The 17,678-nt window shown below is 50.3% G+C and overlaps 1 protein-coding gene across 3 annotated transcripts; it reads right to left on the reverse strand.

Annotated features, from left to right (window-relative positions):
* Positions 1-176: 176 nt before the first annotated feature.
* Positions 177-17,677, reverse strand: ptpa (protein phosphatase 2 phosphatase activator). 3 transcript variants are annotated; one of them, XM_042337141.1, is made up of 10 exons: positions 17,656-17,677; positions 12,904-13,013; positions 10,721-10,807; positions 9,178-9,303; positions 8,546-8,663; positions 8,275-8,374; positions 7,692-7,816; positions 6,940-7,040; positions 5,059-5,166; positions 177-1,307 (listed from the first exon to the last, which is right to left on the reverse strand). In XM_042337141.1, the coding sequence occupies exons 2-10, from the start codon at positions 12,937-12,939 to the stop codon at positions 1,230-1,232; spliced, it is 879 nt and encodes a 292-aa protein (XP_042193075.1). In that variant the 5' UTR covers positions 12,940-13,013; positions 17,656-17,677; the 3' UTR covers positions 177-1,229.
* Between the last annotated feature and the right edge of the window lies 1 nt (position 17,678).

Consider the following 17,678-nt stretch of genomic DNA (forward strand, 5'->3'; position numbering starts at 1 on the left):
GCTTGGATGAAACATAGGAACGGGAGTTGGCTATTCAACCCCTCAAGCCTGTTCTGTCATTTTAATAAGATCATGGCTGATCTGTACTTCAACTAACAGTTACCCCACCCTTGTCCCATATCCTGGCACCAGCATTGGCCCCGTGTTGCCACAAAAACACCAACAAAAGCTTCATCAACTGAACAGTGAGGGGAAGATCCCTTCATCTTTATTCTCTATAATACAATACGGACACAATTGAGGAGTGCTCACCAAAGGGGTGTGGGGGCGTTGCTGGTTAGCACTCCTCAGGCGTCCACTGAACACCTGGTCGATATGTATACACACACGCTCACACATAAATCTAGGAAGATTTGATGATATTAACATCCTTTAAATATTGTCTAACACGGAACTGACAAAGGCTGAAAACTACTGCTTCCAATGATGTGGAATCACTCAACACTGAAGGCTGCATCGTGTAAAGTAAAAGTGCAACTGAGAGTTACTGGCGGAGAAACACTTTTTTTGGTTTAAATTCTTACCAGCTCCTAAGTTCCCCGGCAAAGATGGTAAAAATGTGGGAGTTTATCAGCTTCGGACCCTGTGTGTTTGTCTGATGGACCGGGGAGTGGGAGGGGGGAAGCAATGAGGACTGTGAGTGTTAGATTCTTGGTGATTGTGAACCCCAATGAGACTCCAGTAAGATTTATATTTCTATAAATATAATAAAACAATACAATAGCTCACTGCCAGGGGCTGGTTACCTGATGAGCAGCCAACACAGGGGCTTGTGACCTGGTAAACACACAGGGTGCAGTGAACCGGTTTATGAACTTTGAGGCCGGGTGTTGGAAAGGGTTTAAGTCAGCGAGTGACGTGGAACATTGCTGCCGTCACCGTGACAAAGAACGGCAGTAAAAGCTAAGACGTGGCGGAGAGAACATTAACTTAAGCCCTTCCGATTTCCCTGCCAAACCCCTCCCCCATCCCCATCATCCGAATCCTGAGACGTGCATCTCGGATGGTGCTGGAGAAAAGCTTGTGCCGGTCGGTCAAACATCTCCCCAGCGCAGCCACTGCCGATGATCACATGAAAACAAGCCCCCAAACCCCCGTCTCTCCCAGCTTCAGAGGCCGGTCTCAAATCACTCCAAAACAAAGGGAAAACAAAAGAGTCACAGTTTGGGAGAAAGACTTGCAGCCGGCTGGTGTCTGGATACCAATCGCAGGTCTGTGAGCTGCTCGGCTCAGGGCTGCTGCGTTGGCTGGATGGAGAGCAAGCTGCCAAATTTGAAGTGCTGGATCACAGGGAATTTATCGAGGCACTGGGGAGAGAAACAAACAGGTTAGCCAAGGCTGGCACACCGTTACAGACACCCTCAAAAGCTTGGTGGGACTTCACTGTGCAGAGCAGACTGATGTCTGTGTGTAGCTGTTCTGCTGCTCACTTTCCACGCTACACTCACTGTCTGGGAAATGCCTACACTGGAGACAAGAGAGAATTATAATTCGGAGGGCTGGGCGCGAGTTAATGTTTTATTGATAACTTTTCAACCCTAAAGAGTGTAGGCAAGCGGAACAGGAAAACCTTATACAGCATGATCAAGAGGTCAAAAACCAGGGGTGTAGAACACGCCAAGTCTCATGGAGGAGGAAAATAAAAGTTCAGATTTACTTGAGGGTGGTTAACATGCGGAATGGAGGAACAGTGCGAGGGCAGTTTGCAGACGCTTTGAGTGCGACTGAGCTGACAATCAGGGTCTCAGTGATTGAGCCATCCTTCCCTGCCCCATTCATTCAGCGGTTTCATCCATTCACCTGTCTCCCTCAACACCCCCAATTACACACATCTCCACCCCCACCCCCGCAATAACGCGTTGTTTCGCCCACAAAATATAGTCAATTCACTTTACAATATATTCTGTGAAGCTCTTTGAGACTCTCGGAGAAGTGATAAGGCGCTATATATAATGCAAGGATTATTATTATGTCCCCCCACTCCCCCTAAGACAACTTTCCTCCCCCCCTCCCCCCCATTAACATGTCTTCTATCCTGAAAGTTGACAATGAAAGGCCATGAGGAGGAGGAGGAGGAGATCAGCTGGAGAGAGAAAGAAAGCTGTGGACCGCACGGCAGCTGCTTCCTCTCCTGCTGTGCACATGACCTGAATCTCTGTCCAACTCCACACTCAAACATCGCAAAACATTTATCATTCCCATAAATCAGCCAAGCCTGGGATATCATTCCCAACTCAGCTCACAGCTTCATCGCCTCGCTGCCAAGACAGTCCAGAACTAAAGTCAGGCACCAATGAGATCCTTGATGTGTTGATTCCTTCAAACACAGATTAAATATTTTATTTTAGGAAATAACATAATGCGATTAGTTCGGGACATGTGCATGCAACCAGCAGGATGCTGGAAGGCAAGCTAAATGTATCTTGTTTTTTAATCTAGCATTTCTTATGCTCTTAGTTTCTCGGGTCCAAAAACCCCTGGTTGTCCAGCGCCCTGGGATGCCTTTCCAACGTGAAGGCGCTATCCAAGTGTAATTTGTTGTCGTTACCCTGAGTTATCTCCTGGGTCAGGTATCTCCTGTGGCTGACCTGTGGTCCCCAGTGGGGCAGAGGCAGGCCCCTGGGTGCAGGGGGCACGGATTGCTCTGCACTACACTATGCTGTGATGTGGCAGCAAGCTCCTCGCCGGGAAGATTAGCTATTCACCAAATATGGTCTGTGAGCGGGGCCTCGCTGTGCGCCAAACAGCTACCATGTTTACCTCCAATTATACACAGTCACTACACTTGATAACAATCCCCTGTGAAGCGCTTTAAGACATTTAGACAGTGCAGGGGCTGTATCTTATAGGAGGATCAGCTTCATTTTATCTGCATTGAATTTCCCTTCGCTGCCACTTTCAGACTCGCTGGCTAATAATGAGGAGACTGTGGCTAAAAGATGGTTATTTCTGCGTAGAGGAACAAGAGGCAGTTGTGGGGGATTTTCCATGAGAACTGCACACCGAGGTCAGCGATGTCATGTGAGAGCGGGGGTGTCAGGAACAGGCTGGAATTCATGGAATGCCGGAAGGAGCTGTCAGAGGTCCTTACAGTTATGTGACTAATGAGAGCAGGCAAGCTATTCCCATACAGCCAGGGTCCGCACAGTGAGAAGCCCCACCCCCGTCCCCTTAAATGCAATCAAAATAATACTGTAAATTTCTAATAACTCGACCCTGACTTAACTTGTCACGACTACTGAAGTCATCGCGCTGTTTATATCCCTTCCGCATTTATTTATGTATTTTTACCCAGGACTCGCAGCTCCTGATTACTCGGCACTTGGCCCTTTACCTTCAGAGTGAGGAGTTAGCATTTACTGTAGGTTTCCGCCTTACAATGTCTCGGCACTAACACAAAATTTGCTCCCATTTTAGAGCAGACACCTTCTCCTGATCTGAAGGATAACATTGCAGTAAAAACTTTGTACAATATTGAAGGAAAGCAAACCCCTGAGAGGAAGGGAGGGAGGTGATGAATCAGGCCAGGCTGAGCCTCACAGCCACAGCCCAGGCTCAGTGGTCTGGGCTCAGGGCTAGTGTTTAGACAACTGGGAGGAGAATCAATGGCAGAGGCTTCACAGGCTGAGCTGAGCTGCTGAGCAGAGCGAGGAGACGGATGGACGGACACCAGTGTAGACACCCCGCCCCAACACCTCATAGCAGCAGAATTTATGGTGTGAAACCCAGCCAAGCAAAGAGGTGATAAATTATATTCTGTAGGACTGCACTCAAGCCTGTCTGACACTCTCCAGATCAGGTTTTACAACTTTAAAGGTGATAAATAAATCAGCAGAGGAGGTACTGACATCAACTCCCCCATAAAACAGCTCTTTACTATATCTTTTCTCTCTCTCTCCACAGGATGTCAGCTGGAGGCTGCAATCCCGGAGCTCTTTCTAAATCCTGGGATATCGGGATTTTAATGCCCCAAATCCCAGGATCCCAGGGTGCTGAGATACTAAATCTTTCCTTGTCCGAGATGCCTGTGATTTTCCACACCAGCACCTCGGGTTTGGGAAACCATATCCGTTCACGGCCAGCTCCCGTCAATTTATAGAAAATACCAGGATTTGGGGAAAACCATTAGAATTCGGGATTCCAGGATAACAATCCCAGAGCCTCGCATGATTTTGTCTGGCAACTTCACATTCCCCGCTTTCATGTCAACAGGACGTCCCAAAGCGCTTCACAGGATTTACCGTGAAGTGGAGTGACTGTGATTCATGGGCTAAACCTGCGATGTTAGGGGTCAGCCTGGCTCACTGCTGTCTCTGTGTCATGTTGGTTATGGAGCTCATAGTCCAGGCTGACACTCCAGCACAGGACTGGGAGGTGCTGATGTTCAAATACGTCATTAATAATAATACTATTATGTGCTTAGTGCCTATTCCCATCATCAAACTATCTCTAAGCGCAAGTAAACACAACAGTCAATTTACGCACAGCAATGTCCCCAAAACAGCCATAAAGTAAATGAGCCATTTTATCTAGTGTTTTTGGCCAGGACACTGGGAAAAACTACCTTCTCTTTTTGAATAGAGCCATGGGATCTTTAACGTCCACCTTAGCGGACAGACAGGACCTCAGTTTAACATCTGATTGGAAGGATAGCACCCCCAACAATGCAGCGCGCCTCTGACATGTTAAACTCGGGTCCCATCTGTCTGTTCAGGCAGATCTTAAAGATCCCTGAACACAATTTGAAAAGAGAAGGGTCTTGGTCAAATACTCCAGATCATTATTATTAATAATAATAATCCTTGCATTTGATATAGCGCCTTATCACATCTTCGAGACGTCTCAAAGCTTTTCACAGAATATACTGGAAAGTGAATTGACTGTGTATTTTGTGGGTGAAAATATTCACTTCATTTCACCTGATGCTCTTTGCTAAATGGCTTCCATTGTCAGCTGCAAATCTGTCACTAGACTTTAAAGTGCTGAGAGACATTTTGCTGTGATAAGGCAAAACGAGCTGCTGCGGAGCAGGGTCCCCTGCCTCGATATTGTCCTTACCTCTGCCTTGTACATTCGGACCAGACCCTGGTTCACTTTGGCCCACGTTGGGACAGCGCTGATGTTCCAAAGCTGGTTGGAGTGCTCTGCAAAGGGACCGGTTTTCATCTGGAAGAGCAAACATATGGCGGTCAGGGGAGGCAGGGAGAACTGGTTGCTCCAGTCCAATTACCATCACACTCAAACGCCCGTGAGAGAGGAGAGCACACGGTAGTCAGTAACTCTGCCGTTAGTGGACGGAGATTTCAAACTAATTTGTCCCCAGTGTCACATTCACTCTCCACGCTCACGTCCCAAGGAGCAAGTCATTCCACTAGTGGTAGCAGTCAAACTATGGTTCTCTCTGAATTACAAGGAACACGGGACTCGCAACACAGTGGGGCTGAACGCGAGCGTGGCAGTGGGGCTGAGGTTAGGATTCAGCAGCTTAAGAGATCTTTCTCCCCTTTTAAAGTCGATGTCTTCAAAAGCCTCCAATAAGTAGCTGATGGCAGTCCTGCAGCTCTCCACACACCAGCTCTCAAACAGCAGCTAATCAAAGGCATTTCACTATCAGAAAGGCTCTCAGGTTTCCCAATTCTGTGTGTGGTGTGAGGGTGGGGGGTGGCGCGGAGAGAGAAAGGGCGCGAAAATGGATTGGGGCTTGTGTTCTCTCTGGGGGGAGTGGGGGGTAAAAGAAGAGTTGGACAGGCTGAATAATGAGAACAGATTTATAACATCAGCATCAGAAGCCATTAACTATAATAATAATCCTTGCATTTGATATAGCACCTTATCATGTTGTATATACTGTAAAAGTGTTTTTTGACGGTGTGATTTATAGACAAAACAAAACGTCAATAACAAAGGGTGTGTTTTTTTTGCTCACTCCCCAAACCCCCCCGTTAATATTCCTCCTCTTCCAACATTCATTCCTTTATAAAAGGCTCTGCCTCAGCTCTGGTTTGTGGTAGAGGATTCCACATCACCACTGTGCGTGGTGTGGAAAGGCACAGCTGTGTCGACAAGTTTTTCCAAACCTTCCCTTGAATTATTTCGCAATCATCTTAAATCTGTGACTGACTCGACGACCAGTGGAAATAACATCCTGTGATTCACCCAGTTTTATATATATATATAAAAACCTTCATAATCCTGAAAACCCTCCAGCAGGGCACAACTCAATGGTCTTGGCTTCAGAGAGAGCGAGAGAGAGAGATAAAGACCCAGAGTCTCAAGCCTCTCTTCATTACTAGCCTCTCCCCATCCCTGCTAGCATCCCGGTTACACAGATTTACAGCTTACGTCTCTCGCACGAGAAAGCTGAAGCCCTTTATGGTGTCAGAGGCGCTATTTTAGGTTTAGAGCAAAACACTGAAGCCTCTTCAGTCTCGTGGGGAATCAGAGGCTGCCATCTTGGGAAGGAAATTACTCACTGACTGGTTTCATGGCTTGCCAGTCCCCAGAGACTGAACCCTTTTAAACTGTTTCTCTTGCAGCCTTGGGCTTCAGCTTCCCTCTTCCTGTGTAAGCTTCCTTTGCCATTTAACTGAAATCCAATCCCACACTCCCCCACCTCCCCCCACCACACTTCCTCCGCCACATCTACCAGCAAGCTTTAACCCCTTATGCGCTCCAGAGAATTTTCACCTTGGTTTCTTTTCAGCCCATAAGGCTCCCACTTGCCTCCACATGGCTATTTAACAGCTGGTAGTGGGAGCTGGTCCCATTCTCCCCCACCCCACCCACCCGGCCCCCTCCTCCACCAACACACGCACAGCTCTCCACCCCCCCACACACACATACAAACATCTAAGCAAGAGGCAAGAGGATAACTGACTGAGCGCTGCTGATGTTCTGTTCGTGAAAAGGGACAATACAGCCTTCCCACAGCGTTCCTACCTCATTGATGAAGCGGACACACTCCAGGAACATGTAATCCTTGTGGTGCTCATTCACCACTTTCTCATCCACAAAGTGACGTGGTTCCAGGTGTGGATGGTCTGAAAGAGAAGGTTTAATTTACATTCAGTCTTATATGGAGATTGTCCGTGCCAGCGAGTAACTCTTTCATTTGGAAGTATTAAATTAAGCCTTCAGCCTCTACGCTCCCAAACTCTGCAACTCTCCCTCAATCCCTCTGCCTTGCCCTCTCCCTCCCTCCCTACTTTCAAATCCCACCTAAAGACCTTCCTTTTTGATCGTGCTTACGGTCACCTCCTCCCTCTCTTTCCCCCTGGCTCGGGGTCAGACTCCAACACTGTCAAGCGCTCTGGCACGCTACCCCACGTGAAGGGCGCTATATAGATGCAATTTGTTGTTGTTGTCATGGCCACATGCTGTGCTGGCTCCCAGACACTATGCAGGCAAAGTGAAGGAGGGTGTCAGCTGGGTAAGGTGATCTGCTCGATCCTCAGCTAGGAATAATGCACACATCTCACCGCCCACCCGATACCCGATATGGGGAGGAAGTAAATGTTTAAGTGGTAACCACAAAGATTAGATGCTTGTCTGCCCGATTGTCAGTGAATACACTCACAGGTTGAAAACATGTCTATCTCTGCAGTCTCGCTGGTGAATCCAAGGTGCTGAGCCAAGACGGTGGGAATAAGCAATGAATCAGTGTATCAGAGCGGAAGGGTCCGCTCACTTACCTACGAGTTGGGAACTGCCCCAGATGAAGGGCAGGAACTGAAAGTCGTCCAGGCCCCAGACACCCTGACTGCCGGCCGGCTCCATCCGATAGATTTTCTGCAGCTTCCGCATCACCTGCAGGTACCTGGTGCGAGAGCGACAGAAACACCAGGGAGGGCCATTTAACACACGCACATCCAGGCCTCAACCCGATATCCCACCCGGGTCAGTGGCATTTGATTGTGGTCCCAGGGTCAGCAGCCAGGGCTGTATTGTCTGGGCGTCCTCATGACCTTGCATCCACACTACTGTGCACAATTGGCCACGCGTTTCGCCTACAAAATATACAGTCAATTCACTTTACAGGATATTCTGTGAAGAGCTTTGAGACGCCTCGAAGATGTGATAAGGCGCTGCATCAAATGCAAAGATTATTATTATTATTATTATGAATCCCCCAGATGTGTGAGTTCAATGTGATGAAGGTTTCAGGATGAAAAGGCAACCCCAACCCACTGCTGCCAACACAGTCACCAACCCAGCTGCACCCATGTTCATACATTACTCGGGGATTGGGAGAAAGCGCTGAATGCACAGACTCACCGATCAAACACCTGAAACACAATGGCCAGCTGGTCCTCCACCTTCAGTACGCCGATCTTACACAGGCAGCAGAGGAACGATGCAAAGGCGGCTTCGTGGCCTGTGGGACAGGGAGAGGAAACATCACGTCAAACCTGAAATCTCTGCAACTAATCAGCCGCAGGGAGGGGAGGGATGAGCACTCTGTGTCTCCCCCTGCCCTCCCTCTCTCGCTCCCTACCTCCCTCCCCTCTGATTTGCACACAAGCGGGTGTTTTAAGGTGACAGGTACCTGTTCCATAATCTATTCTCGTGGCGTTTCCCACAGACTCCTTCAGGTACACGGCAATCTCGGGGACGGCAGCGCTCAGCTCCGCAGGGATCACAGTGGCAACCAACCGCTCCGCCTCCTAAACGGAGAAGATGAAAGAAAAGCTGAATGCAGAGCGAGCTTCATTCACTGACCCCTCCATCACCACCAAGGGATTAGACTCTTCTCACTAGGACGCCTCCGATATCAGCCCCAAGTGAACAGTCGTCACTGACTTCACCAATCCCTACAGAATTCCACAGGCGTTTGCCACCTACACATGGAAATTTCCTTGTGGCTGGAATGGAATGTGCACTCTCTCCCAGAGGGACACATCTTGATTACCTAATTCTGGAGAGTATTAGGGGCAAGTTGGCAAGAGACGAGAGTTGGGGACCCCAGCATTGGTGTACTGGTGGAGTGTAACCAGTTAAAACCACATAGCTTGCCATTGATAGCACTGTCTTACGAGCTTTCTCACTGCTTGTCCAGCTAGGATCACCCTTCCAGTTAGGGCTTTGGCTTGCAGGGTTAACGGGAGCTGAGTGGGAAGGATTCCCTGCTCCCAGTGACTGGTCTACCCTCCAAGAGCCGCCGGGTTAACTCTGCAATACCTTCTCTAGTTTGCTGTACCACAGCCGGAACGCCTTGTTACCAAATCGTGATGGCTGATCGCCGGGCGGAGTCTCGTCGATCCACTTGTCCAGCGTGTTCAGCAGCGCGACCAGCTTTATCACCGGCTGCCAACAGAACACCAGTCAATGTTTCCATTCTCTACACAGCTAGTTACCGACATAGTGTCAGCATGCCACAAAACCCCCATGATTGACACCCATCGACACAAACACACACGCACTTGTACCTACGAGCGCTGCCCCTCACTCTCACACATGTGCACCAATGCTTTCCGGCACACACGTGTAATCTACATCACACCTTCCCAGCACAAATATGTCCCGTTCCCCCACCCCAAACAGGCACAAGTATTTCCTTCCCCCCCCACCTCCCCCCAGTATAAAAGGCTAATTCCAACTCCAATCTCTTGCAGCATGGAAGCCCCCTCCACCCCACCCCCCGCTTTAGTGAGCCCTCTGAACAAAGGGTCCCAGAGGTACAGGGAAAAAGACTGTAGCACAGAGCCATACTGAAAACCAGAGCTGCTCGGGGGGTGGGGGGGGGGGAATTCTCCAGATGGCAGGCAGCTCACAGTAACCAGGGTCTCTTCAGCAGACCTGGGGGGGGGGGGGGGGGGGAGGAGGAGAGGTACATGCCAGAGACTAATCGAAAGCAGCAGAAGCCCCCTCCACCCCACTCACACACACACACTGAATGGAGCCGAGTGAGCGGATGCTGAGAGCACATTTCTCAGTGCGGGTGGCGAGTACAGCTGCAATCAATCGCTCAGTAATGAAGAACCGGATGAGAGGCTGAACCGCAGGCCACCAGCCATCGACTCTCTCCAGGCTGGGAGCTCTCACCCCCCACCTATCCCCCACTTTTCTCCAGGCTGGAGCTCTCACCCCCCACCTATCCCCCACTTCTCTCCAGGCTGGGAGCGCTCAACTCCCCCTCTATCCCCCATTTCTCTCCAGGCTGGGAGCTCTCACCCCCACCTTATCCCCCACTTTTCTCCAGGATGGGAGCTCTCACCCTCTCTACAAGACAATTCACACCGAACCCATCATTTCTGTGTCAAACTCGGCTCCCCAACAGCAGAGCCTACCACACGCCTGTCAGCCCAGGATAGGAATTGCCCACAGAATGATGGCAGCGCAGTCAGGAAGGTGCGACATACTCGCTCCCAAAGTATCAGATGCAAGGGGACAATTGCTGGGGTATTCCTCCACATTCACTCCCAAACTCTGCGTTTCAGTGTCAGACACAGAAAGGCCGAAAAAGGGCTTGGAATCAATGTAGAAGTTCAGGAAGCTGCCAGCGTTTGCTCCTTTTCCAGCATTTTCTGAGCTGATTAAAATGACTGCATCTGAACTTGATCAGAATTGTGGGGATGAGACAGAGAACATTGGAACTGCCGCCATCACCTCCCCAACCGCACACCGGCATGCACACACACACAATGCATAGCTTCCAGTGAAACTTGTAAGCATCACAGAGTGGTCGGAGGGGACTGTGGGTGGTTACTTCACCATTTCCTACCTCTGAGATTTTGTAATCTCCCTTCAGCTTCTTCCCTTTCACTCCCTCGTTCAGAGTGAGAATAAAACCCACATAATTAGCGTATGCCTGGAGAGACAGGGTGGGAGGGGGAGAACAAGAGGAGAGGAAGGGTGTTAATGATTTACAGTGAACACAAACCAGCACACTGAATCAGCCACAATGTGAAAATGCCATCAGTGGGCAGCTTCCCATTAAAAGCATCGAGGGGGTTCTCAATGAGCACCATCCGTCCTGTGAAACTTTGACTCGCTGTTCCCATTATCATATCCTCACCCAGTGAGGAAAGGGTGCAGAGTAATGAAGCTCTCTCCAGCTAGGCTGCTCTCTCGATGTGTTGCAGTGCTTTTTTCCTGGTCAGCCAGGTGTCTGATGATGCTCAAGAGAATTCAAACCAGATAAAACTTCCATGTATGCTACCTATGGAAATTCCCATGTGTTGGAATGGAATGCGAAAGCTCTGCTGGAGGAACGCATCTGAATTTAGGATAGCATTAAGCACAGGTCAGCAAGAGCCAGGGTTTATTAGGTACTGCTGAAGTCTAATACTGCATAGCTTGCCAATGAAAGCAATTGTCTGGCAAGCTTTCCCACTACTTGCCCAGTTAGGACCACCCTACTTGTTAGCAGTTTTCTTGGGACTGAGTGGCCGCCAGTGACTGGTCTACTCCTCCAAATCCTGTTGATGAGCCAGGCTGGACTGTTGTCATCAACAACAACAAGATTCCATTTATAGAGCGCCTTTCACGTCGGGAGGACGTCCCAAGTACTTCAGCATTGTCATGGAGTACTGAGGACCTGCCTGGCTCAGGAACTGGACTCCTGAGACCACCACAGTTGGTCGACTCAATTTAGACATTCCATTGCCAGTTTAGCTCCAAGGGGACTTTGCTTACCTCCCCACCAAGGAGCAAGGGATGGAAAAGACCTCCACTGCACACGTGAAGGCCAGTCGAGTAGTACCTATGTAGTCCCACCTATCACCACACGGTGAAACCCAAACGCTTTAGGCATCGTAACTGGACAAAGGACAGAGGTTCCCCCTTGTGGCTGAAAATGGGCATTGCACCAGGCACAACATTTCATATAAAAATAAACCTTTCATTTAATACAGGGCCCGTAACGTTAACGTGTCTTAACCGCGTCACAGATAACTTCTATCCAGTGCAATGGTTGTATTTGTAGGTTAACACGGCAGCCAACTTTGCACACAACAAAATCCCACAAACAGATATGAAGTGAATGAACAATTGTCTGGAGGATTGTTGGCTGGGACATTGGGAGAAACTCCTCAGGACTCTTCAAAGAGTTGTGGGATCTTTAACGTTCGCAGTTGGCAGCTGAGAGCGACCCTGAGGCTCCCGCCAACTCCTCAAGGCAGGAACTTACTGTATCAACCTCTTCAATCACTCGCTCCAGCTCATGGGACCTGTGAGGAACCTTGGTGTTTCGTTTGACTCAAATTTTCTTCAATGTTCCTTTCCTACACCAGGCTTTATGAACCCATCATCCTACCCTCGTGCAGCTCCGCTGTCTGCCCAGTAAGATCCTCATCCTTACTTTTGAATACCTCCATGGTCGTGCCTCACTCTCCCTCTGTGGCCTCCTGTGACACTCCTCCCGCACCCACTCCATCTGTTCCATGTCCCCTACTAGCTCGGGCTTGCCTTTGACAGGTGAGCCTTCAGCCACTTTGCTCCCCCCAGAACTCTCCCTCTGCTTTCAAATCCTGCCTGATGACCTACCTCTTTTGACTGGATTTTTGGCCACACCCCAGCTCCCCCCCTCTCATCTCAAAATCCCCCTTGCAAGGCACTTTGCGACATCTTCCCAATGTGAAAGGTATTGTGCAAGTGTAAATTGTTGAAAGTTTAATATCTTATCTCACAACGCAATGTCCACCCCACCCAACTCTGAAGTCCCAAACTCTGAAAAAAAGGGCTGAAACTTTCAATGTATACACACCATAAATGTTCTTTCTATGACATAAAATTCTTCATAATAATGCTTACATTTGGTACAGCACCTTTCAAGTCAGGATGTCCCAAAGTGCTTCACAAGATTTACTGTATAGTGACTATTTTTGTGGACAATCGTACAGAATGTATAGTAAATAAGCTTTGTGCACTGATCCGCAGAGCCCATCATGCCGCAGTAGACAGTACCTGAGAACGTTTCCACTTCCCCATATCTGGGACCATATTGATCTCTCTCTTTGGTACAACAAATTCATGATTCGCCAGAGAAAACTGCACCTCCTCTTCAGGAGAAGAACCTGCTGACAAACACACACCAAGTTAAACACGGAACAGCAGCAGAACGAGGCTGAATGAAGGGGAAAAAATAGTGACGTTATTCTGCAAGATTGATTTAAAAAAAATGAAAATAGAGCCGATTATATTTTTCACTCATTTTGAGGATACATTTTTTTTGGCCAGCTGGGTGTCTCACACATGCGAATACCCATCATCCTGCTTAATAGTATCCAAACCAAACTGAGAATTGAATTCCATGCATCCCACCTACACATGGAAATTCCAGAGATAGATTGTTGGATTGGAATGTACACTCTCTCCCTGGAGGGACACATTCCGCTTACCAAATTTCAGAGTAGTAGACGCAGTTCGGCAAGACCCCAGAGTGCGTGTTGGGGTACTGCTGGAGTCTAACCAGCTAAAACAGAATAGCTTGTCATTGATGTCGCTGTTTGACAAGCTTTCCCACTGCTCGTCCAGCTAGGACTACCCAATACATGAGGGCTTTGGCTTGCAGGGCTCTGTCCTTGTTCCCCTCCTCTTCAATATGTATACGCTCCCTCTTAGTGACATCATCCGCAGACATGGGGTCAACTTCCACACGTAAGCGGATGACACCCAACTGTACCTCTCTTCCTCCACCCTTGACTCCGGACCACTGCTGTCCTGACAGAATGTCTGTCAGACATCAAGTCCTAGATGAGAGCTAACTTTCTTCAGTTGAAACGTCATTAAGACCGAGGCCCTATTGATTGGCTCTCGTCAACCCCTTCACACCTCAGGCATTGAAAGCATCACCATGCATGGATGCACACTCCACCTTACTAAGACAGTCCATAAGCTTGACATCTTGTTTGACCCTCAACTATCCTTTCTGCCCTACATCTGTGCCATGACCCATTCTGCCTTTCCCCACCTCCCCAACATCACCTGGTTCCGCCACTGTCTCACACCACAGGCCACCGAAACCTTCATACGTGTATTTCGATTCTCATAACATCCAGCTCCACTATGCAAACTCATAGCTAGTCGGCCTCTCCAACTCCTCCTTTAATAGGCTGCAGATCATCCAGAACTCTGCAGCCCATGTCTTTCTCCCGTACCAGGCTCTGTGACACTATCACCCCTATACTCACCTGACTCCACTGGCTTCCCATCACAGAGGATACAGTTCAAGAGCCTGTTTCTTGCCTTCAAAGCCCTCCATGGCCTCACTCCCCTGTACCTCTGCAACCTCCTAAACCCTACCATCCTGCCCGTTCCCTCCGCTCAGTGGGCTCCAGTCTGCTTCAAGTCCCCCGTCTCGCTCGCCCCACTATTGGCGCACAGGCCTTCTTCCACTCTGCCCCCACCCTCTGGATCTCCAATCCGCAGTCCCTCTGCCTCGGCCCCTCCTTTGCCTCCTTCAAGACCCTCCTCTTCAACCGTGCTTTCGATCACCCTCCTGCCCTCCACCCTCCCCAATCCCAACCCCAGCTCAGATCTGTCCCACTGACTGTCCAGCACCTTGAGAAGTCCTCCCGATGTGAAAAGTGCCATATAAATGTAATTTTGCTGTTGTTGTTGCTGCAGGGTTAATGAGAGCTGAGTGGGAGGATTCTCTGCCCCCAGTGACTGCCCTCTCAAGTCCTGCCAATGGGCAAGGCTGTGCTGNTTTTTTTTGCTGTCATCAGCAGTGAAGATACAGACATCTCGAGCTTGGGGAAAGAAGAAACCAGGATAGGTCAGCTCTAATGAAATCACCCAGGGTGGGGAAGGTGTTGTTTGTCTTTTTCTAGTTTCAATTTGCCTCAAGTCCCTCCTCTTCGACCATGCCATCGGCCAGCCCCCTTCCCCTCCCCTACCCCCCAACCCCAGCTCGGGTCTGAAATGCTGTTCTCTGTCCAACGCCTTGGGACATCCTCCCGACGTGAAAGGCGCTATACAAATATAATCTTGTTGTTGTTCAATGATAATTGGAGATCATATGTCAAGAGAATAGTAATAATAATCCTTACTCAAATGCAAGGTATATGTAATATAACACATTATCTCATGACAATGAAACATCTCACAGCTTTTACTATAAAGTGCAGTACTGTATTTTAAGGGGTGAACGCAACAGTCAATTTGCATACAGCCATGAAGTAAACAACCAATATTATCTGAGGGGTTGTTGGCTAGAACATTGGGAGGAACTCTTCTCTTTTTCGGAGAGTGCCGCGGGATCTTTAACGTCAGCCTGAACGGGCAGAATAGAGGGTACATGGGATTTTCTAGCCTTGCCCAGAGAATTTACAGCATTGTTCAGGGGCAGTCTTGAATTAGAGGAGCTCCACTGAGATGTTTGATGATGAACATTGCTACAATGTGCCACTACAGTGCTCCAGCATCTGCTCACACAACGCCCGTGCACAGCTGCTGTCCTAGTGACAGGTTGCAACATTAAACATTTAACAGTAAAGTTCCAATCAATCCAGCTGCAATTATATCCGCGAAATCCGGCAGGTATAGAATAACAGCAGGCAGCAAGCACACAAAGGACACAAGGGGCTTGGAGATGCAGCAGAACCATCACGAGCTGATTCAGCCTGATATTTCGTTGGATTTTTAAAAAAAAAGAATTAGCTTATGAGCGATTTCACAAATCATAGAAAGATTACAGCACACAAGGAGCCCATCGTGTCTGTGCTGGTGCTCGCTACCCCACTGGAGCTCTCTACCCTAATTCTATTATCTGTGCCTATATCATCACCTCAGGCTTATGAAATCATTACTTAATCATAGCATCGCAACCTCCTCTTCCCCTTTTTATATATACATTCTAAAGACACTAGGTTTAATTTCTCCCGCTCATTACATATTGCAACAACTACTTGCATTTTTATAGCATCCTTCACGCAGGGTATCGGAACACTTAATTGCTCCCAGTTATGCACAGATGTCAGCCTGGTTCAGTGGGCAGCAGTCTCATCTCTGGATCAGAAGGTTATAGGTTGAAGTCCCACTTAAAACTTTAGCTTGCAGTCTAGGCTGACACGAGACTGCTGGTGGAGCACTGCACAATCAGAGGTCAAATAGACCCAAGGATTTTCATCCGTATAAGGTGTCATCCTGGGCTTGAACCTACAACCTTCTGATTCAGAGGCAAGATTGCTACCAACCGAGCCGGGCTGACACCTTTGCACACATAAACTCTTTTCCTTGGGAAGATATTCTGTAGAGTGCTGCTCTGAAGGTGCGAACCTAAGTTTTTAGGGAGAGTCTGAGAAGAGCCCACAGCAAACATCCCCAACACCTTGGAAGGAGATATTTTTCTCTCTTAAGCCCCAGCTCCTCAGTCCTTACTTCTGGCCCTCAGCCTCTGCCTTCCCTAACCCTACACCGCCACTAACCCCTCCCCTCCAGGGCCCTCCCCCCCTCCAGGGCCCTCCCCCCCTCCAGGGCCCTCCCCCCCTCCAGGGCCCTCACCCCTCCAGGGCCCTCACCCCCCTCCAGGGCCCTCATCCCCTCCAGGGCCCTCCCCCCCCCCCTCCAGGGCCCTCCCCCCCCCTCCCCCCCCCCCCCCCTCCAGGGCCCTCACCCCCTCCAGGGCCCTCACCCCCTCCAGGGCCCTCACCCCCTCCAGGGCCCTCACCCCCTCCTCCAGGGCCTCACCCCCTCCCCTCCAGGGCCCTCACCCCTCCCCTCCAGGGCCCTCACCCCCTCCCCTCCAGGGCCCTCACCCCTCCCCTCCAGGGCCCTCACCCCTCCCCTCCAGGGCCCTCACCCCCTCCCTCCAGGGCCCTCACCCCATCCCCTCCAGGGCCCTCACCCCCTCCCCTCCAGGGCCCTCACCCCCTTCCCTCCAGGGCCCTCACCCTCTCCCCTCCAGGGCCCTCACCCTCTCCCCTCCAGGGCCCTCACCCCTGCCTCTTCCCCCCAACTCCCACCCCCTTCTCAGGCTGCCGCCCCGCGGGGATTGGGGGGAAAGAGAGAGGCTGAAACTTCAGCTCTCCGAGAGTGAAAGCTTTCCTGCTGAAGCCTCCCGCCCTGGCGCGCTCGAGGCTGACAAACGCCGGCACTGACCTGACTCACTGGAATCCGCCATGGTTAGCCAGGCAACGCCTCCAACCGGAAACGGAAACGCTCACCACCGGAAATGGAAACAGCCAGCCGCCCAAACACGCCCCTTAGCCCCGCCCCCATCCTCAGCCCCGCCCCATGTCCTCAGCCCCGCCCCCCGCTTCACCCCCGCCCCTTCCCTCAGCCCCTCCCCCTCAGCCGTCGCTAACCGACTCCAACATTGTCATACGCCCATTTCTTACCTGATAAACCGTTCTCAATGTGAATAACAATCGTCTTATGGTTTCACTGCCGCTACCACAACTGTGAGAACCCCCCCCCGCCGCGCGCGCGCGCACCTCCCGCCATCATTGTGAGGGGCAAACCTTCACATTGACTGTGCATTCCGTCTTGCGGTCTTTGACAGATAGGCAGGGCGGGGGGGCGGCTGAGGGGACGGCTTTGGCGGTTGTTGTGGTGGCGGCAGCAGCGGGGGCGCCGGGCCTTCGTGATGAACTATGGGAGGGAGGGCGCCCCGCACAAACATGGCGGCCGCCCCGCACAAAACATGGCGGCCGCCTCGCCCCGCCGATTGGCTCTACTCCTCGTGTGATTGGCCGGCGAGGACGTCACTCACACGGTTTGCTCCGCCCCCTCCTCCC

Source organism: Callorhinchus milii, unplaced genomic scaffold (genome assembly GCF_018977255.1).
Source record: "Callorhinchus milii isolate IMCB2004 unplaced genomic scaffold, IMCB_Cmil_1.0 Scaffold8, whole genome shotgun sequence".
Taxonomy (NCBI): domain Eukaryota; kingdom Metazoa; phylum Chordata; class Chondrichthyes; order Chimaeriformes; family Callorhinchidae; genus Callorhinchus; species Callorhinchus milii.

Coding starts and splice junctions, on each gene's coding strand:
- ptpa (XM_042337141.1), bottom strand. CDS start 12,939: ATGGTCCCAGATATGGGGAAGTGGAAACGTTCTCAG. Junction 7,041..7,691: donor GGGCAGTTCCCAACTCGTAG/GTAAGTGAGCGG, acceptor CTTCTCTTTCAG/ACCATCCACACCTGGAACCA. Junction 5,167..6,939: donor GTGTCCGCTTCATCAATGAG/GTAGGAACGCTG, acceptor TTGCTCTTCCAG/ATGAAAACCGGTCCCTTTGC.